Genomic DNA, 22,237 nt, shown 5'->3' with positions numbered 1-22,237 from the left:
TGCCGAACATTCTTTTAGTGAACTACCTCCACATGAGTTGTCCTATAGATTTGCGCTGCGCAACAACACATTCATTAGTATGTTACATCATTCCCATCAGACCAGCAATGCTACAAATTGTTGGATATGTGGCCGACTCCCTCCCTATCAGAAATACAAAGGAGTTCTGCCTCTCTTTCCGTACCCGTTCACACACAATGGTTCCTGTGGAGCATGGTTTAGTTTGATTAACTCTTTAGATTCAAACACTGTAGTTTACCAGAGCAACTGGGTATGGGGAAACCTGAACTTAGTTTTGCTTAAAGCCTGTTACGCTAACAAGGAGGGACTTCCCAAAAGAACAGGAACTGACCTAGAAAATGAAGTATATGGATTAGGTAATTTTACACTTAACCTCATGATTTTGAATGTTGAATCTGAAGTTGCACTAGTCTTGCCTGCTATGTTCGTATTACCAGTCAAAGGTGAATTATGTGTAAGAAAGAATGGTTCAGTACACCTGGGTCATAGTAAATGTACTACTGTGATCGAATTCAATGATCAAGGCAAGTCTACATTTAGAGCTTCCCGTCATTCCTACTTCATATGTGGTCATACCGCATATATACGTTTACCTCTAGATTGGGATGGTACCTGTTACATTGCATTCCTTCTGCCACCTGTTTTCCTAGCCCCTCCTGATTATCATAGAAATACCAATCTAGTACACCATAGACCCCAGAGAGATATCCCGATTATTGACTACACTGAAACAGCATGGGAACAATATACAGACTTCAATAAAGGTCTCTTTCCTTACATAGGTGTGGTCTCAAATAGTAAACTGATACGTAGATTAACCAGAACCCTTGAAGCAGTAGTGAATGAAACTACCTCCGCCCTAGGCAACTTAACAGAGGAGCAGCCTGCGATGCGGATTGTTGTTCTCCAAAATCGTCTTGTCCTTGACGTCATCCTAGCCGATAGGGGCGGAGCCTGTAGGGTCATCGGATCAAGTTGCTGTGTTTTCATTCCAGAAAACGCGCCATCCGTATATAAGGCCATAACTCGTCTTCACAAGATTACAAACCAGATACATCAGAATCCAGGCACCTGGACATGGTCCGGTTGGTTTTGGAGCGTGTTGTCAGCCTGGGGATGGAAAGTCCTATCCTTCCTAGGTATTGGCCTTCTCATAGTATTCAGTTGTTGCCTGTGTCTACAATGTGGACCAGCGATTTGCGGCCTGTGTGCCACATCGTGTATTCCACGTTCAAGTTTTCATTCAAAATCCCGGAAGAAGAAAGAAGAGCAAATGATGTTACATGAACAGATTGATGGATTCCTGAAGATCGATATTTCATGAAGGGTCCGTAGGGGACAAGGAGGGAATGAGGAAATATGAATTTTTATGATCAATTGTGTCCCCTATCTAGACCCCAACGGCTCCATGTACATGCTACAAGTACATGTATGTTCCCTCCATTTCAAGCTATGAAGACGCAAATACAATTGTGTCCAACGTTAATATGTCCTCTTTCAGATCTGCCATGAATGGGTCAGATATTCCGTTCCTAAGTATGCCTTGCCACCGTCTTTATATGGTATACTTTTCACGTTTTTCGGCTCTGGCAAGTTAGGCCCTGAATTCTGCCATTGAGCCTTTTCCTGCCTTCTGCCTCTGAATGCTCCAGCCTGGACCTGCATCTGTATCAATGACCTTTGTCTTACTTCCTGCGCGGCTAACGGTGCCTAGCCCGGCCTGTTGCCTGCCAAAACTGTATTCAGCCTTCAAGTTATCTGCTCCGCTCCTCGAGAAATGCATTCCTGTCTAGTAGCTTAGGTAAACATCCCTCCAGCTGCAGAGCAAAGGGCCCGGCCTTACTGTCTCCGTGCAAGTAATTCATGACTTTCGTTACCATGATAGGCCCATGCCCCCTCGCATCTCATGTAGACACTTAGACGCTTGTACACGCACTAGCAGTCAGTATAGAATAGGCTCTGTCCGAAAAGACCTTTCCTTCCAGATAATATAGTTCCTTAAACACAAGATATTAGATACGATTTGGGATTAGGTTGTCCTGACATCCCAGACTTCTGTCTCCTCATGTAGGGCTAAATGTCAAGTTCCCTTCACCCTCTAGTTACACGTCAATCACACGTCATGCGGCTGCGCACGCATCTCTGCCATGTATTTCTGCTGACTTTGCAGGATTCTCTTATGGATCCACCCACTTGTGTCATCATCATAATGACGTTTCTAGTATACGCCTTTATGCACGCCTATTGTAACGCCTTTTTCATTACGTATGTGTATTCTTATCTCTCTTCTCAACTGTAACGCCTTCTGCATATGTCTTTACTGTAATGCATTTTACTATAAATATGATAACCTGTCAATAATGTATTGCTGATCCCTTCCTGAACCTTCGTGGTGACGGAACTCGATTGCCTGGTTCGAACCATCATTCCTTTGTAAGGAATAAATTCCCTTTTATAACCTCAAATACCACGGATTCTGCCTCTTATTTTTACTGAGTTATTCTTATTGAATTTTACCGCATAAATTAAGTCTAGGTAATTTAAATTTACCACAACAGAACGAAAACGCAGCACCTTATGAGTGCTCGTCTAACTGGATACGAGCTGACGCTTTTGTCTAGTCACGTACACATCAAACGATGTAATACCCTGAATCCAGCTACTCTGTTGCCCCTTCCAGATGAGGAAAGTGTTGAGGAACAGCATGATTGTTTCTTCCATACCTAATGACGCTCTGACAGTATACCAAGCTATCTTGCACATAATCTCTGAGTCTATTCATCAGGACGAAGGAGATTGGTCTTTTACGGAGTGGTTTTGGGGACTACTGTCTAAATGGGGTTGGAAAGCATTGACATTTCTTGGTATAATTCTGACCATTGTTTTCTCCTGTTGCCTTTGTATGCACTGTGGTCCCGCTATCTGTGACCTTTGTGCTACTATGTGCATCCCAAAACCCAAACCACAAGTAACAGAAAACATAAGAATGATGTTGCAGCAACAGCTCGATGACCTCATGGCTATCGACATTGACTCAGATTAGCATGAGTCTATCTTGCCTGAGTTCTGGCAAAAGGAGGGTCTGAGGAACTTCGATTTCTGATCGCGATCGAATCGACCTGCCATTTTGTGCTCCGCCACCATTTTATGTTGCCATCACTCAGGCAGCACAGCGAAGAAAGTCTATTCTGCTTTTTCTGCAGCCTGGTGTCGAAATACGCTTTCTTCCTCTATTCTCTCGTTTCACAACTGTCCTCCAACACACACAAACGTATCTCGCCACCTGCAAGTTAGTTACAAATCTGTTAATGAATTAGCTTGAGGGAGGGGTGACAAACATAGTTGGAGGAGAGGTTTCTTCGAGTCATCTGACACTTTTGTTTTCCAATTTCTCCTATTGGTTCTATCCTGTTTTCCAACTCTTCTTATTGGCTCTTTCTTGTATGTTCTGGGAGTGCATTTGGTTAATGTATATGAACATTATATAGTATATAACCCTGTGCGCCACAGAGTGAAGTGGCAGTCTTCTGAGAACCTACTTTGTGTACTTCTAGGATAACTGTACTAGCTGCAGCTAAATAAATCTGATCTTCTAACGCCGACAGAGTGTCCCGTGTCTCTGTGTAGCTGAGCAGGAGAACTCCGGAGACCTGGGCGTACCCTGCGCCGCCAGGCCCAAAAGGTTCTGGTTCTTCAGGATGGGTGGTTTGTTGGTTAGTCGGGGTGTTAGTCTGGGTGTTGATCGCACTTTTGTACAGAGCTGGGCATGGGCAGCGGCAGACGTCGGAGTCTCTTCGTTGCTACCATACTATTGTCATACCTCTCATGGCGGTGGATTCCCGGGGGACTAGTGGGTGCTTAGCCACAATAAAAGTGTTGAGCTGGAATGTCCAGGGCGCCCTGGACAAGATCAAGAGAGGGGCCATCCTGCAATATGCAAAGAGGGCCGCTGCTGATGTACTGCTCCTGCAGGAGACGCACCTTTTGGGGACGAAGGTCTTGTGCCTCCAGCGCTATGGCTACACACAAGTGTTTCACTCGGGGTTTGTTCAGGGCTCCAGGGACGTAGGCATATTGGTAAACAAACGGGTCCCATTCACGCATTATCGGACTTGGACAGACACACGGGAGATATATCTTTGCTCAGGGGCAGATGGGGCGGAACAGGAAGTATTTGGTAGTGTGTACGCCCCCCCCCCCCCTTGTCCTGGACATTTGCTGAACAACTTATGGCGCTCTAGGCGGACATCCCAGATGTTCTGGGGATTATAGGGGGGGACTGGAATGATGTGATGGATCTCTCAAGAGACCGACAGTCCAAGGGCCGGGGGCGAGGGGAGGGTGGGCCTACGAAACTCAATGCACTGGTCGGTGGCCTAGCATGGGTGGATGCCTGGCAGCGCCGCCACAGCAATGCCCGTGAATACACTTACCTGTCTGTAGTCCATGGCTCCTTCTCCCGCCTCGAATACATTTTCCTCTCTGGGGACGCGGTGTCCCGATTGGAGGAAGCGGAGATACTTCCGCGAGGGCTTTCGGATCATTCCCCAGTTTCTGCTGTCGTCCAGATGGGGGGCGCGGGGCGGCAATACCGTTGGCTGCTCTCGGTGTGGCACCTGCAACAAAATGACTACAGGGCACACATGACTACTGCATTAGATCAATACTTGACACTGAATGTGGGATCCGTGTCCGGGGTGGACATGTTGTGGGAGGCATGGAAACCAACACTAAGCGGGGCTGATATCTCATACTGCGCAGCGGCCCGCCGCAAGCGCCGAGAGGGGCTGGTTCAAGCGGAGGCCGCAGTCGGGGAATTGGAGCGTAAGGGCTGGGAGGATGGGGGAGAGGTGACTCACCGGCAACTGCTCTACGCATAGCAGACGTACGGGTCTCTCCTGCTCGATGAGGCATGTCAGGCCTGGTTAGCCACTAGGAGCCGAGTATACCAATGGGGGGATAAATCTGGCGCGATGCTGCACAGCTTGTACCAGGGCATATATCATTCCCAGGATCTCCCAGGGATTGTAGACCCGGAGGGCACACCTCTTGTGGACCCAGGTGCGCTCGCTAACAGTTTTGCTACATACTATGCAGGCTTGTATAGCCCCAGTGAATGTCTCACCGAAATGGACATAGAGCGGTTTTTACATGATCACCCTCTCACGGCTCTATCAGAGGCGGCGCAAACTAAACTGGATCTCCCGTTTACGGTGGAGGAATTCAGGGAGGCGCTGGGTGGCCTCAACCCGGGCAAGACCCCGGGCCCCAATGGGTTCCCGAGTGAGTTCTTCAAGAAGTATTTCCTCCAATTAGGTCCACATTATAAGGCGGTGGTGGAGGAGGCTCGGGACTGTGGGCTGTTACCTCGGGACTGGAGGCATGCGGAAATTGTGGTGTTCCACAAATCAGGCAGACCCCCGGGGGAGCATGCCTCTTATCATCCAATTTTCCTCCTTAACGTGGAGGCAAAAATGTTGGCAAAAGCCCTGGCCAACCGCCTCTTGCCATACATTACCTCTTCTGTTCACCCGGATCAGGCGGGTTTTATGCCATCGCGCGCAACGCGGCATAACATTCGGCGGGCCCACGTTGCGATTGCCGCGGGGCAGCTGTTGGGGGTTCCAGCGGCCCTGTTGTTGGCGGATATGGATCGTGCATTCGACTCCCTTAGCTGGCGATATCTGTTCCTGCTGCTGAAACGCTTGAATTTTGGTTCACGGTTCATATCTTACGTGCGGCTCCTATACACGGAGCTTACGGCCTCGGTTAGGGTAGCGGAGGCAACCTCAAGGTCTGTCCCCGTGAGACGTGGAACACGCCAGGGGTGCCCCCTGTCCCCCTATTTATTTGCCCTGGCCATGGAACCCTAGGCAGCCTGGGTGCGGATAGATGCACAAATCTCCGGCTTTGAGTGGGAGAATGGACTGTTTGATCGTATAGCTCTCTATGCGGACGACGTCTTATTTTTTCTAACAGATCTTGACCGCACGGGCCCCGGCTACTCCGTATTATGCAGCTCTTTGGAGAAACTTCGGGTCTTTTCATGAATCCCCAGAAGTCTACCCTGTGGGTATTGGGGGGTCCGACTCAGTTGCAGGGGTGAGCCTCCACGGTGCGGATAGCTGCGGGGGGACTTAAGTATTTAGGGGTGTTCTTAACAGATACTCCGGCGGTCTCCTGGGAGCGTAATGTGGTGCCCGTATGGGATCGTATCTGCCAGGACATCAAATTGTGGGCCCGCATACCGCTCACCATATTCGGTCGGTCCGCGATCTTTAAGATGGTGGCCCTTCCCGGTCTTTTGTACCAGCTACAGAATCATCCTTATACTATTCCACCGGGCTGGTTCCGTCGGGTGAATTCGACCTTGGGTCAGTTTCTGTGGGAGGGTGGGGCGGCTCGGGTGGCCCTGCAGACGTGCTTCCTATCAACCTACGAGGGGGGGGGCTGGCCACGTCAGATATGCTTTCCTACTACCAGGCCTCCCACCTGTTGGTCCTGAACGAGTGGTGGTATGGGGATAGGGGGAATCCGGCCTACGCAGTGGAACAGCGACTTATGGCCCCACACACACTACATACACTGCTATACTCCGCCCTGTATTGGGCACTGTTGCCACCGGTGATGCAGGTAGTTTTTCAGATCTGGCGCCAGGCGCTGACACGAATTGGGTGGTGGAACATGCTCACTCGGGAAAACCCCTGTGGCACAATGGGCGACTACCACAGATGGCGGCCCTGTCCTGCTTTGAGGGGTGGGATCGGATAGGCATCTCCACCATAGGCGATGTGGTACGGGGGTGTACCTTGAAGTCCTTTCAATATCCAGAACAAGAATTCAACATGCCCCGGACACAGTTTTATGGATAACTCCATTTCCGCCATGCACTCACCCCCAGCCTAGCGGGATTGGATTCCATAGCTGAGTTTAGCCCCGTGGAAGCGAAGCTCTTCATGGGGGACCTCCAAGAGCGGAAAATTTCCAAGATATACCGAACACTCGTCATTCACAGCTCCTCCTCGCTCCAGTCTCTAAAGGGGAAATGGGAGAGGGATGTTGGTCCACTCGACGACACGGACTGGATGGAGGCACTGGCCTTGCCTCGGGGGGCAGCCATAGCCATTCAACTACGCCTTATTCAATTTAAATACTTGCACAGGATTTATTTTACATGTAGGAGGCTGTGGCGGGCGGGGATGATCGCATCTCCGGAGTGTCTCCGATGTGGGCGGGAGGATGGTTCCTTCATCCACACGGTGTGGCTTTGTGTGTCATTATCCCGTTTCTGGAGAGGGGTGCTGTCCTGCATATCTGAGGTGCTGGGCTGGGATCTTCCCGCGGACCCTAAGCTGACACTCCTACACGTCATGGCTGATATTGGAGGAAACATATATAAGAGGCACCTGCTACTGTTGGGCCTCACGCTGGCCAAGAGGGATGTCGCCCGGGCATGAAATGCTCCGGTGGCTCCCTCTCTCAATGTGTGGAAGAGGGGTCTGGACTTTAGCATGGGTTTGGAGGTCCCCATATTTGCAGCCAGGGGGTGTCCACGTAAACATTATAAGATATGGAAACTTTGGGCAGATTACAGAGGTATCCCCTGGAGCCAGTCCCGGAGGAGCGGGAAGAGGGGTCCCTTTACTTCCCCTGGGCAGGGAGGGCTTAATCTGGGCCCGGGGTTGGAACTGTCTCGTCTATGCTCTTGCAGGATGTTGCTTGTTGGTCATGGTTTGGTGCGGTCGGGGGGGGTCCGGGAGTTGGTGGGGGGGGTCGGGGGTTTGTTTTTCATATAAAGTGCTTCTTCATGTATTTTTCTACTGTAAAACGTCAATGATATTATGCTTGTAATGCTTTGGCAGGTACCTCTGGGATTTCAGGGGCCTGCAATTTATGTGTATATTGACAAATAAAAACTATTTAAAAAAAAAAAGACACATTGAAGAACAAGCAGATGTAGGACTTGTTCAAAAACTAGAAATGTGAACAAATTTGGTTTTGAACCTGGTATGGGAACACCACTTTGCTTCTGAGGGTTGTTAAAAAAAGTTAAGTTGGTATCCTTATCTTGATTTGTGAGAGCAGTGGAAGTACAGCAAAAAAAATGTAGTACAGACGACTTGTGGCCTCAATTGAATCAGCACTGGCATGCACTGACAAAGAGTGCATGCCTAATGAGCAACAAAGACAAAGTAAAATGCCAGCATTTTGCATATTGCTTCGTCTTTCAGAAATAAAATAACATTTTGAAAATTCCAACCTTCTCAATAAAATTCTGTGAATTAAATAAAATAGTTCATAATTTGTGTATTTGTTTGATGCGTAGTTGTTTTTGTATTTCTGTATTGTTTTGAGGTTCAAATAGTAGACATTACTTTGGGAGGGGTCCTCCACTTCCAGGACTGATTCATGGGGTCCACAGATATCAAAAGGTTAAGAACCATTGGGATAGCGGATTCTTCTGACAGGCAGCGATAGATGAAGGCGTCTGGTTTTCTTGACTGTTGTGGAGGCAGCAGTCAGTGTTTCGAATGGGTGATTCTTGTTTGTGCTGTGGATGATGGAACAGTCAGAGATTTAGGAACAACAGTAGTGGGTAGAAGACTCTAAGGGCCCTATTCCGATGTCATTTAAAAAGCATTGCGACTGAATCAGTTCCCGGAATGCTTTCCAAATGACTCGGCTCGGGGGAGTCTGACCGAGCAATTTGGATGCAATCGGATGCTTCCGGATACCAGTCGGTCGGACTCCCATTGACTTCTATGGGAGCTTGTGTTCCGAACGAAAACACAGGCTACCATTGAAGAAAGGGGTGGCTAGGGGAAATCCTTGCACCCTGTGGCGGGCACCCCATGGTGCCTTTCACATTGTGCATGGTTGGAAAGTGGGGTCCACTAGGTACCCCTACGGGCCCGATTCGGAAGGCCCTGGGTGAAGGGGGGCTTACTATGGGTCCCCATAGACTGATTCCGGCAGCCAATTTGTTCCAGAGAAACCGATTCGGAATGGCTGTCCGAATTGGTCATCGTACATGCTTGCTCGGAAAACCGAGTCTATAGAGCTGTACGATTCGGCTCTGAAAGACTCGACCTGCCCAAATTCTTTGCGGAACCGATTTGGTCAGCCCTAACAGTTTCCAGGCAATGGAATCTGTCATTGGGAAGTGTGTCCAATTCGTCCGGAAACAAGGGATATGGATCGGATTCGGCAAACACGAATCTGATTCAGAGCCCTTCCGAATGACATCGGAATAAGGACCTAAGTTGTGTCAGGCTGCAAGAGAGGTATTTTTAGATAAAGAGATATCTGTTTGCCTACTCTTGAGCTGTATATTGAGTATTTTTTTTTAGGTTTAACTTTGTTTTTTTTATTGACATTCAGCAAATAATAACATACAGTTCCAGAAATCTGCACAATGTATTCATAAAACTGGACTTCGTTTAGTACCTGCTCATTCTTGACGTACATAACCTAGGCACCCCCAGTACGATATAACACATGTAATCCTACTGAACGCTAGACATGGGAAAATCAAAAGATGTCTTAATACTGCCCTCACACACTTGATAGTGTCATGCTTCATCATTGGGCCGCATCATACATCCAGGTGCAGACCAACACTCTGAATGGAGCGCAATTTTTTAGAAAAAAGATGAAGGGTAGTGGTGAGGGTAGAGTGCAATAAAGAAAGACAAAACGAAACACAAAAGTGTAACTCAAATAAAAAAGGAAAACAAATCTTCTCCTGGAAGCAGGGACCAAGAGAGGGGCAGATATAATTATAAAACTGCCTAGGGGTTAACCCACAATTTTTTATTTTTTGTCAACCTCTGGCAGGATTAAAACCAACGATATGGGGTATTCAGGGAAGGTAACGACCCTTCTATCCCCACTGCAAATACCAACATGTTTCTGCCAGCTTTTTTTTGCGCCTGACCGGGTCGCTCTGGCATTCGTCAGGGTATTGGTCCCTATTTTTTGGTCTGTACCCCTATTCGGGTATTCATTACCCTATTACTTTGTATGTTTGGGCTCTGCCCCAACGTCACTCTTTCTGGAGATTTCCAAGAGGATTCAGAATTCTACAACGAGAAAAAACACAAAAGAGGGAAAACCATCCGTGATTCCCATGCTCATCGTTTTTCTCATTAGCCTTTCCTAATTTCGAATCTCCCATGCGTTGTTTAAGTGATTTCTATACCTCATTGCAACCTATTCATTCAACACACACCTTAATCCCCTAGATGTGAGGACACCGCACCACACGTGAACACAAACACCTCAACAAGTGGCGTGTGTGCAAAATCTGGATTTCAAATCCGCACGTATATTCACAATACATATACTTTTTTAGCGGAGATCTACCCAGCCATGTCTCTCTCAAGTTCCCAAGTGAGTAATACCAATGGCCAACACCTCGCAGATCCATGACTCCACTGAACCACTGTCTTTGCAAATTCGTCTTACTTACAAGAGTTTACGAATATTATTCTAAACCCGGGACTTAGGGGGATGGTGCTCTTGTCGTCACACTCTAGAATTGTGTGATCCATCGAGTTCAGGGGAGAACAGGGTAGAAAAAACAAGGCAGCAATATTAGTATAATAATTCTCCTATAAACATGCCTCCACCCATTACTCATCAAACTCTCATTAGTTTGAAATGTCGGTATTCGTCCTTCACCCCACACATTACGTTTGCTCTTTTGTTAAAAATATATAACTCAAAGTCCCACCGATGTTAACACTAGGGATACTCTAATAGCAGCAATGTATCCGGGATTCTTCACATCTACACATAACAACGTCTACTCACTACTCCAAAGAGACACTGTCTCCGATATCCCCTCAGACGTCCTCCGTCGATATGAATGTTTCTGCGTTTAGCCTCCATATAAAGGGCCGGCAAGTACGATATCCACCGTTACTTCCAAACACGCTAACACATTTCCCAAGAGGCACTGCAATCCAAGGCCATAGAAAGAGGCTCTAGCTGTATCCTATGTATTAGAGACAGCTCGCATGGCGGCCATTACTAAGTTATCTTATCAAAAGGCAGAAACACCTCAAAACGTCTTTAAAAAAAAAGGGGGATTCAACTATGCCCATTTACGTGTGTTCCATCGACTAAATTACAAGAAGGTGTATAACCAACATGTATTTCTATTTTTTATAATATCTGGAGCGGGTTTTACTGAACCTACTATATCTGGTATGTCCAACAGAGTGGTAATCCACTAACAATCCGCCAAGTGTCTCTCTTACTCAGTTTCATTTCTTCAAGATTCAATATAATTGGAACCAGGGGATGCAATCATTTAATCCCTTTATGTTACTTTTCAATCTTTCCACCCATCTTTGTTCTCTCAATAAGAGGAAGCTCGAAATATCACTCATGTTTGGCGGAATAAAGGGTTTATCCAATACTATCCACCTCAGTTCCTTTTCATTGTGTTTGTACTCATTAAAATGGGCCGTGAGTTTCGTATTAGTCTTCCCACATCGTATCGTACTCATATGCTCCAATATGCGGGTTTTTACTTTCCGAGTTGTCATGCCTACATATTGCATCTCACAGGGGCATTTGAGTAGATAGATGATGTTTTCTGTATTGCATGTGGTATGATGTCTCAGTTCCCAAGGGCGATTTAATCCAATGTCTATACTTTTTCCATTGATTGACACTGGACAAGCCCTACAGTAGCCACACAAATAGTGACCTACTACTGGGGTTAGAAATTGGTTGTGATTTAGCAAATTACCAGGATCCCTCTGTGACCTGGGACGCGTACTCACGATCTTGTCCTTGATGCTCGCACTTTTCTTAAAAGAGAACAGGGGGATAGGTTGATTCAATCCATTCGAATTTAAAATTCGCCATTTCTTTTGTATGATTTTCCTTAGGCGGTTGGATATTGTATTATAGGTCGTCACACATATACTCCTTTCTATTGTCTCCCTTGCGTTTGTTTCCAATAGAGCTTCTCTATCACAGTTTCTTGCTCTTTTCTGTGCTTTCTTGATTACATTCTCAGGGTAGTCTCTGTTTCTAAGTTTTACACTTAGACTCTCCGCTTCCTTTTTGTAATCGGCAACATGTGAGCAGTTGCTACGAAGTCGCAGAAACTGCCCATAGGGTAGATTTTCCCTCAGTGAGCGAGGATGAAAACTATGGAAGGATAATAGATTATTTCTGTCTGTTTCTTTATGGAAGACGCTGCTGATTAGAGTCCCTCTCTCTGCTTTGATGTTTAAATCAAGAAAGGGAAGAGTATCATTCGTTATCATACCCGTAAAGAAAAGAAACGGATTCCTTTGATTGAACCAGGTTAAGAAAGTTTCATCAGAGGCTCTACTTCCCCTCCAATAACATTCGTAAACTCTTGTAAGTAAGACGAATTTGCAAAGAGAGTGGTTCAGTGGAGTCATGGATCTGCGAGGTGTTGGCCATTGGTATTACTCACTTGGGAACTTGAGAGAGACATGGCTGGGTAGATCTCCGCTAAAAAAGTAGATGTATTGTGAATATACGTGCGGATTTGAAATCCAGATTTTGCACACACGCCACTTGTTGAGGTGTTTGTGTTCACGTGTGGTGCGGTGTCCTCACATCTAGGGGATTAAGGTGTGTGTTGAATGAATAGGTTGCAATGAGGTATAGAAATCACTTAAACAACGCATGGGAAATTCGAAAATAGGAAAGGCTAATGAGAAAAACGATGAGCATGGGAATCACGGATGGTTTTCCCTCTTTTATGTTTTTTCTCGTTGTAGAATTGTGAATCCTCTTGGAAATCTCCAGAAAGAGTGACGTTGGGCAGAGCCTAAACATACAAAGTAATAAGGTAATGAATACCCGAATAGGGGTACAGACCAGAAAATAGGGACCAATACCCTGACGAATGCCAGAGCGACCCGGTCAGGCGCAAAAAAAGCTGGCAGAAACATGTTGGTATTTGCAGTGGGGATAGAAGGGTCGTTACCTTCCCTGAATACCCCATATCGTTGGTTTTAATCCTGCCAGAGGTTGACAAAAAATAAAAAATTGTGGGTTAACCCCTAGGCAGTTTTATAATTATATCTGCACCTCTCTTGGTCCCTGCTTCCAGGAGAAGATTTGTTTTCCTTTTTGATTTGAGTTACACTTTTGTGTTTCGTTTTGTCTTTCTTTATTGCACTCTACCCTCACCACTACCCTTCATCTTTTTTCTAAAAAATTGCGCTCCATTCAGAGTGTTGGTCTGCACCTGGATGTATGATGCGGCCCAATGATGAAGCATGACACTATCAAGTGTGTGAGGGCAGTATTAAGACATCTTTTGATTTTCCCATGTCTAGCATTCAGTAGGGTTACATGTGTTATAAAGTTTTTCTCTGTTGTGTGAGATTTGAATATTGGTAAGGGAGTCAGAGAAGGCTCAATCCCTTGTCTCTTCTATTTTGTGATATCCACCCCTAGTACGATCCCCACTGGACCCATTAGTAAGTCAGCAATGTCTTTATGATTTCCAGACTTCTGCGCCAACTTTTCGACCACAATGCCATGGAATAAGAAAATGTAAGAAGCACAGTAAGGAAAAATCACCCCCCCCCCCCCTCCCTCGAACTGGTGTGCTTGGAAGCAGCGGGCTTGACCCCAATGTGTGGCGCACTCTTAAATGTATTTCAGCGTCTCTAAGTAGGTGATGTGGGGCCCGTAAGGTGGAAAAGATGCAGGTATCTGGGGCATGTGATTTCGTTCATTTCGGTTGACAAGAGTGAGAGTAGCGGTTACCAGATTTCATTAAAGCTTGCAATGGAGTTGGTAAGAGAGGCCTGTATGCATTCCATACCCATGATGAACCATAACCTGTGCAGCCACCCAACAGAGGTTGGTTTTACCCTTGTTCCCCAATGCGATAAGATGTTTTGGAGAGCCGCCCCCAATGCTAACCCCATTTGCTTCCCTTTCCGGGATATTGCCGGATACATCAGCGGGTTAGGCAGGCCCAACACCACATACGGTGGGAATCACGGGATCTGCATGTCAAACTGGCGATCCACGTTGTCCAGGATCGCTGACAAATTGCTCGTCAATTCCATGCACTCCCACAACAAATGTAGCAACATACCTTCTTCCCCACATCCCCGCCAGCAAATTGGGCTGCGTTCAGGGTTCCCCCTATGCAGACGGACCGGGGTCAAGTACCAGTACATAGCTACTTTAACCGCTGTCTCTTTGTTCACTATATTTTGTGTGGTGTGGGTGGCTTGGTAAAAAATGTCGGACCACTCCTTACCTGTGAGGTCTTTCCCCAGTTCACCCGCCCACCTTCTCTTCCCCGCCGTAGGTTCCCTCTGGGCCTGAGGACGTAACGTCTCATATAACTCAGAGATCATTTTCTTATCTGTGATCTTTTTGTAAAGACATTTCTCAAATTTCGTTAACTTCCGAGAGACCTTCAGTAGCACCTCTGCATTAAGTAACCAGTGCCTAAGTTGCAAGTAGTGAAATGGCTCAGTCTCTGGACAGCCACATTCTGCGTGCATGCCCTGAAAGGAGAGAATCCTGTTCAGGTAAAAAAAAATGCCCTGCTGCCTTACAGTCCGTCTCCCTCCATCGCGGGCTGCGTCGTTCACAAGTTCTTTAGCTTGCGCTGGTCTACTCCCAGATGCTCCCCTAAAGAGGGCCCGCAGCCCCTGTCTCCATTTTCAAAGGATCAGCGCCGGACGAGCATGTCTCAGGTGTGGCCTGGACCGCAGCTCCGTCCCTGGCACCCCAGATTGCGTGCCGGCCCCTCCTACTTCCCCACTGGATCAGCTCTGGGCAATGAAGGGCCCTCTCTGTGGTCGCCGCTTAACACTCTTACAACGCCGCCAACCACAGTGACATCAGGCCAAGTAGGCACCAGTCGAAGTCCCTGGCCGCTGCCCTCTCCTGCTCTTCCGGCTACACTCTCCGGAATTGCACTGCGTCCAGGCAGCGCCTCCGACCCCTCTGAAGGCACTCCAGGGATGGCCCCGTACTATGCCGCACCCACAGTTCCAGCGAAGGACCTCAACTCAGCCACTCTTCCTGACCGTGGGTGCCAGTCGATGCGTCTGGCCAATGCCCCGGTCGGCCGGTCAAGCTCCCTAAAGCTCCTAGCGCCGGAGTGAACTTTGCTGGCTCGGATTCCCCAGGTCCGCCCAGGCCCATCAAAGCCTCCAATCGGCCCTGAATCGCTTCCACAGCACCAGCCGAAGATCTGGCCAAGCTCCCAGGGTCATGGCCCGTCTCAGCTCTCCCTCTTGTGGCAGCAGTTCGAGCGCCCTCTGTCTGCTCTCCGCTCAGGCCTACCAGGCCTCGCCTCACCTCCCACAGCCAGGCGCCGGCTGCCGACACTTGGCCATGAATTCTGCATGGGGCATCCCGCCACGCTCCTCATCTTCGTCCGCTGATCTTGGGGTATTTGTGCCTGCCCCCTCAGTGTTCACCTTGGCTCAGGCCGCCACCGCGCCAGCCTCCAGAGCCCCCTCCTCTCTCAGGCCCGACCACGAGGCCCTCAGCCCCCCGAAAGCGTGCTGCTGTAATGCCTGGACGCCAGCCTGTAAGTCTGGCTCCTGCCCCTCTTTGCCATGTGCTGTATTCCCCAGCGGGCTCCTTGCTGCTCCTACTGCTCTGCGGCCTCATGCATGCGCCCCTGGGACTCTCCTATCTACCGGGCCATGAACAGCCCGGCCCGGGTGTCTTCTTCAGCCCCTCTCCTGGTGCTTCCACTGCTAGGGGGGTCTGCCAGCTGACAAGTCCGGCCAAAAACACCGCCGCCAGACCCCTCATTGATGGGCCTATCCCTCTCATACTCAGGACCAGCTGCCGGAAGCGCTGCCCACCAGGCCCCACTTCGATGTCCGCCTTCCCGCTCCCTCTGCCGGTACCTCCTCACTGGTGGCAGTCAGGGCCATTCCGCTCCCCATATCCCACTGGTACGGTGTCCCAAGGTAGCTCCGGCAATGCCCCCCGCCCTCCTTGATGACTGCACCAGCGCCTCTGGTGCTCCCGATGCAACTCTGGGAGGGCCTCCGCCTCACGCAGTATAAACGGCACAGGCCTGGACACGGATCTGGGTGCCAGCCGGAATGTCTGACCATTGCCCCATGAGAACCCGCAGGCCCTTAGCGCTGATGTGTAGTCTTCTGGCCCAGGCTCCCCGGGCCCACCCAGTCACACCAAATCGAGGATCCCGCAGCCACACTAACCGCAGGTCTCCAGTCGGCTCTGAGTGCACCCGCTGCGCCAGCGGATTTTCTGACCGATGTCTCAGTGCTATGTACCTGCTCGGAACCCCCGCGGGCAGCGCCAGCACAGCCTCTCCTCATCTCTACATCTCTCGGCCTACCATGCCTCGCTCCACCTCCCGCTTCCAGGAGCCCGACGGCTATCTACCAGGCTCAGGTGCTGCCCGGAGCGTCTAGTCCCACTCCTCACCTTCGCCAGGTGCTTTTGGGTTGTCGGTGTCTGCACCCTCAGGGCTCGTCGTGATTCCGGCTGCCACCAAATTGCTCAGCCTCCGTTGTTTCCACCACCAGCAGGGCCCGACCACGAGGTCTGCAACCCTAGGCTACGGCCACGCAGGACACAAGGTGAGTCAAATTCAAGCCTCCAGCCCCAATTTCCTTCTTCTGGATAGCGCCATTGGGCTGGAGGTTTTTCTTGACTTAATTCCGTGTTGTTGAGGACCGTGTTGTGCAGATGGGGGCAGATTTGGGCGCCCGGGAGCGGGGAGTTGACGGAAAACACGTCCTACCTGCTCGCCATCGTGGCCACGCCCCGATTATTTTTTTTTAGAAGAGGTGCTCCCATCATTTGCATTCACATTGTTCTTTGGCTTTCAAAATGCTCACACTTCGACAATACTTATGATACAACTCTAATGTTCCCTACTTAGAATTATACGACTAATCACAAACACCTGGTTCCCCTCTCCTCACCTTGTAACTCTCTACATTCCAATTAGCTACACTACAACCTACACCTTCATTGCTGTCATAGGAAATCACCTCTCGCAATCTTCATTTCACCACCCATATAAATATCAACCAGATCATCAGTCTCTATAACCCACCCCCTTTCCATTTAAAACTAATTCTGCATCTACAGAACCCAGTCAAATATTTAAAAAGTAAAAAAAAACTATATTTCATTACAGATGCTTTGACATATTGCTCTCTCTTTCATTACCTTTAGAACAGTCACTGAGACTTGGACATCAAAACATACTACTTTTTCTTACAACCTATGCATGTCCCATTTTAAGTTGTGAAATTAGGGCTAGATGTACACAGAATTTTTCCGGCCGTACCAATCGGGCTATTTGTGAACAGAAAAATGCATTTTTAAGTCTGCAAAATGCAAATTCGATTTGGTAACTTGTTATAAAATCGTATTTCGTATTTCACATTTGCAATTCGATATTTGTAAGAGGCGTGTTTAGGGCGTCCCTTCCAAATACCGAATCGGTATGGTATGCATTACTGTTTTGCAACCGAATTCCGGTCGGAAAACAGTAATGCTTTACAGCCAGTTTAAAACTGGTGGTAACCCATTCGCAAAGGGGAAGGGGTCCTGAAGGATGCAAATAATAACATTTTTAAAGAGCAGGCAGTGGTCCCACGGACCACTACCTACTCTTAAAAAATGAAACTTCAAGGTTTCTTTTTTTTTGTTTTTAATGCATCCAGATTTCTTTTTCAAGAAAATATGCTGCTTTAAAAAAAAAAAATTGTTTTATTAAAAAGCAATCACACATGTGATGGCTGCAGTTCCTAATGGGTCGCAAACTGAGACCTGCCTCATTAATATTCACGAGGTAAGCCAATTTGCAACCCACAGGAATCCCTAAATGAAACTTAATGAGTTTTATACATTAGGAATACCGATTTCCTAATTGCGATTTGGAGAGTTTTGCAATTAAGAAATTGGTATTCCTAATGTTTGTACATCTGGCCCTCTGTCTCCCTCATGATACTCCTGCATTCCCTTCTAAGTGTACTTTCTGATTCTGCATCATCCCTTGCAGGAGGTCCATTCTTTCGGAGGCTATTGTTTCTATTGTCCCCTCACAACCAGCCTTATTCTCTCTTAAAAACGCTTATTCCAGCCATATCAAAGGCATATCTTTGGTGGTCACTCTCATGCACTTCTCCTTGAAGTCTACCCTATCAGCCTACATAACAATCCATGGGACTGTTGTATTGTATTGTTGTATTGCATTTATATAGCTCTGACTACCCCTGACGAGGCATCGAAGTGCTTTTTCGGTGAGTAGCACGCTACTTCGGGACCCGTAGAGGATTAGTGTTGAATTCGTATACTGAAACATGCAAGTAAATTTTAACTGGTGGATAAGTTAGTCAGTTATTTGGATTCAGAAGGATAACAGAAGGATAGAAGAGCAAAAAAGGTTTGTATTTATTTAGCGCTTGTTACCCCTGATGGGGTGTTGAAGCACGCCACTCCGGACACCCATAAAGGATTAGTGGTGAATTAGTATGGTGAAATATGAAAGTAATTTGAGTGGTGGATATTAGTCAGTTATTTGGAGTGAGAAGGATAGCAGAGGGATAGAAGAGGAAGAAAGGTTGGCATTCATATAGCACCTGTTACCCCTGATGGGGGCTGAAGTGCTTTTCTGGCGTGTAGCACGCTACTCCGGAACCCATAAAGGATTAGGGTTGAAAATTTGTATAGTTAAATATGAAGTAATTTGAGTGGTGGATATGTTATTCAGTTATTTGGATAGAGAAGGGTAGGTGGCGGGATAGAAGAGGGAAAGAGGTTTGTATTTATATAGCGCTTGCTACCCCTGATGGGGTTTTGAAGAGCCTTTTTGGCAAGTAGCACGCTACTCTGGAACCCATAAGGATTAGTGTTGAATCAGAATGGTGAAACATGAAATTAATTTGAGTGGTGGATATGTTAGTCAGTTATTTGTATAGAGAAGGGAAGGTGGGGGGGATAGAGGAAGGAAAGAGGTTTGTATTTATATAGCGCTTGCTACCCCTGATGGGGTTTTGAAGCACTTTTTTGGCGAGTAGCATGCTACTCTGGAACCCATAACGATTAGTGTTGAATTAGTATGGTGAAACATGAAATTGATTTGAGTGGTGGATATGTTAGTCAGTTATTTGGATTGAGAAGGGTTGGGGAGGGGTAGAAAAGGGAAAAAGGTTTGCATTTATATAGCGCTTGTAACCCTGATGGGGTTTTGAAATGCTTTATTGAGGAGTAGCATGCTACTCTGGAACCCATAAAGAATTAGTGGTGAATTAGCATAGTGGAATATGGAACTTGAGAAGTGAACATGTTAGTCTGTTATTTTGATTGAAAAGGATAGTGGCGGGATGGAAGAGTGAAGGATTTGTTTTTTTGGCTTTGTTTGTTTTTTGAGGTCATAGCAGTATGAGGAGGCTTTGGGATGAGTGTAAAGGGGTTTTGGAGGGGTCTGGGAGGGGATGAGTCAGAGGGAAGAGTTTAGAAAGGTTTGTTTTGGGGGATAGGTATTGTAAAAGAGGTGTCAGATGATGCAAGGAGGGGTGGAGTAGGAGAGAGTCTAGAAAGGGTTATTTTGGGGATCATAGTCATGGTCCACTTTGCTTCTCCCCACCTACAGATCATCCATAACCTAACATAATTTCTGCCCTGAGTCCACCTTCTGTATCTTGTGCTGATACATAGAGTCCTGACACATCCCTTGATTGAACCTGCTACGGCTTCTTCCCAAATACTATGCAAATAAGATTTACAATCCACTCACTTTGTATATGTCTTTACCCTGGTGGTTAACAATATATTTTACCTTGGGATTACTCTCTTTATATTTTATCCTAAATCCTCCATGTATTTTTACTTGTGAGGAGCAAATGTCAGGCATCCATGTATTCCCATTTATAAAAGACAAAGTTCAGACATCTCAACACATAAGTGGAATCTACCAAAGCAGCCCGCATTAACAGGACACTGCAAAATCGTCCCTTTACTATGACCCCTTCACCTACCTCTGTTCCCAATATCAATATCAATCAATCCATCAGCATTTGTATAGCGCAGCACTGTCACCGCTAGGGGTATCTGGGCACTGTGGGCACGATGTCTCCATTGAAAAGCCAGGTCTTGAGTTTCTTTCTGAAGTCTGCCAGGGAGGCTGCGGTTCGGAGATGGAGGGGCAGGTTGTTAAAGATCTTGGCGGTAATGTAGGAGAAGGAGCTGCCTCTGCTTCAGCTGCGATGGATGCAGGGTATTTGTGCATGGACAAGTGAGGAGGATCGCAGGTGTCTTGCGGGTATTGAGAAGTTTAGTCGATAGTCCTTGATCATGGAGAGCTTTGTATACGTGCGTGAGGATCTTCAACTGGCATCTCTTCTGGATGGAGATACAGTGGAGTTTTCCGAGGTGGGCGGTGATGTGCATCTGTTTGGAGTGGTCCAAGATGAGTCTGATTCTGTATGGTGTGGAGCCTTCTGAGGAGCTGGGTGGAGATGTTGGCGTAGAGAGCATTGCTGTAGTCGAGGCAACTGGTGACAAGGGCTTGAGTGATGGTCTTTCTGGTGTTGACTGGGAGCCATCTGAAGATTCTGAGGAGCATAGGAAGGGTGTGGAAGCAGGTGAATGTGACTATGTTGACTTGTCGTTTCATGGTCTGTTCACTGTCAAGGATGATGCCTAATTTGCGTGTCTGGTCATTTGATGTGGGTGTTCTGCTGGCCACTAGCTGTGGTCCCAGAAGGAGGTATTCTTCCCAAAGGTCAGTACTTATGTCTAGTCGGAGTTGAGTTTAAGGCAGCTGTCTCTCATCCAGCTGGCTTTGTTGATCATGGCATCAATATCTATCCAATACAAACTCACTGTTTGGGTTGAAACATTACTGTAAAATGAATAATACACATGAAAAAATATACACACTGTTCACAACATGAAACAAAACTGGAATTACAATGTAATGGATTTAATGAAAAGGGATATGCTATACATAAACATTGACAGGTATGAAATATTTAATTATGCACATAAATATGTTTCTCTTTATACAGTTTTATGTAATGAAACAATAACTCACGTGATGGGAAATAGATCATGCAGAAACAGCTCTGAAGGACTGGAACTCCCAAGCCAGCAGTATTGGACGTAACTACCCATTTTATTTTACTTTTATTCTATATGCCATTAAAATAATACATAAAATCGCTCTTAGTAAGAATTTCTTAGATACAGGTGTTGTCCCGCTCCACCTTGTTCTCTTGCGCGATTGATGGAGAGGGTGATGTGTGAATCCCTATCACGCTATGGTGCTTCTTGCTGAACCCGTTTCTCTTTAAAGCACTCTAAATGATAAATTCAGCATACACATCTAGAATTCATGTGTTCCTTCAAGAATGACAGACAGAAAAGTCTTAAACCTTCAGGGTTTATTTTCAGATGTTAAGGCATGCAGAGATCAACTCATATAATCACGATCAATGATTCAATAAATCAGTGTGCAAAGCTCAGTTAAAGTACAGAATCAATCAAAGAATATAGTGAAGTTCAGATCTGCAAAATATACAGTATATAATGGGAGAGCAATCCGGCATTGATTCACCTCTAAAAGACAGTAAGAAAAGGCCCATAATATATCCAAAAAGAGGGTAAATGTATAGGATTCTAAACAAAGGATTACATTCAGTACAATTGTACATGGTTCCCACAAAATAGACCAATCCGAATTAAACAGAGTGAAAGAGTTCCAAGGAAATACATTTTAAAAATCTCTCATAATTCTACAACATGGAGCTTCTCATGGACACTACCTGTACTGGAACAAATATTGCTATATTTTTTGTGATTCTGCTAAAACAGGTAGAAACCATCAACATGTGCAATTGTGCTGGAACAACAATTTAATATTCCTGTGAAGGTCATTGTCCTGCCTGTGAAAATACATTCAACGTAATTTTACTGAAACATGAAACTACTTTTTATCCACATGGTAGAGGGCATTGGCCTAAAAAATCACAAATAAGATGCAGTATGAGTTAAATATTTGTTAGTAAAATATATTTATTTTCAGGCAAGAATACTTTGGTTAAAGCTAAGGGCCTTATTTATGAGAGCCCTGCGTCACTTTTGCACCACGTAGAGTGGTACATGCGTGACGCAAGGCTCGTATGAAGCCATGCAAAGCCACTCTGTGTGGCTTTGAGTGGCCTCATAAATCATGAGT

At 46.7% G+C, this 22,237-nt stretch overlaps 1 protein-coding gene across 3 annotated transcripts in view; it reads left to right on the top strand.

Moving 5' to 3' along the window:
* LOC146829237 (sodium- and chloride-dependent neutral and basic amino acid transporter B(0+)-like) overlaps positions 1-22,237 on the top strand; it is a 561,372-nt gene that overhangs the window by 253,518 nt on the left and 285,617 nt on the right. For all 3 annotated transcript variants that reach the window (XM_085607862.1, XM_085607864.1, XM_085607865.1), the window contains one exon: positions 21,069-21,162. In XM_085607862.1, coding sequence (XP_085463988.1) covers positions 21,069-21,162 — 94 coding nt within the window. The remainder of the gene's footprint in view (positions 1-21,068; positions 21,163-22,237) is intronic.

Source organism: Triturus cristatus, chromosome 5_2, assembly GCF_964204655.1.
Source record: "Triturus cristatus chromosome 5_2, aTriCri1.1, whole genome shotgun sequence".
NCBI lineage: Eukaryota > Metazoa > Chordata > Amphibia > Caudata > Salamandridae > Triturus > Triturus cristatus.
This window is presented reverse-complemented; position numbering and strand designations above follow the sequence as displayed.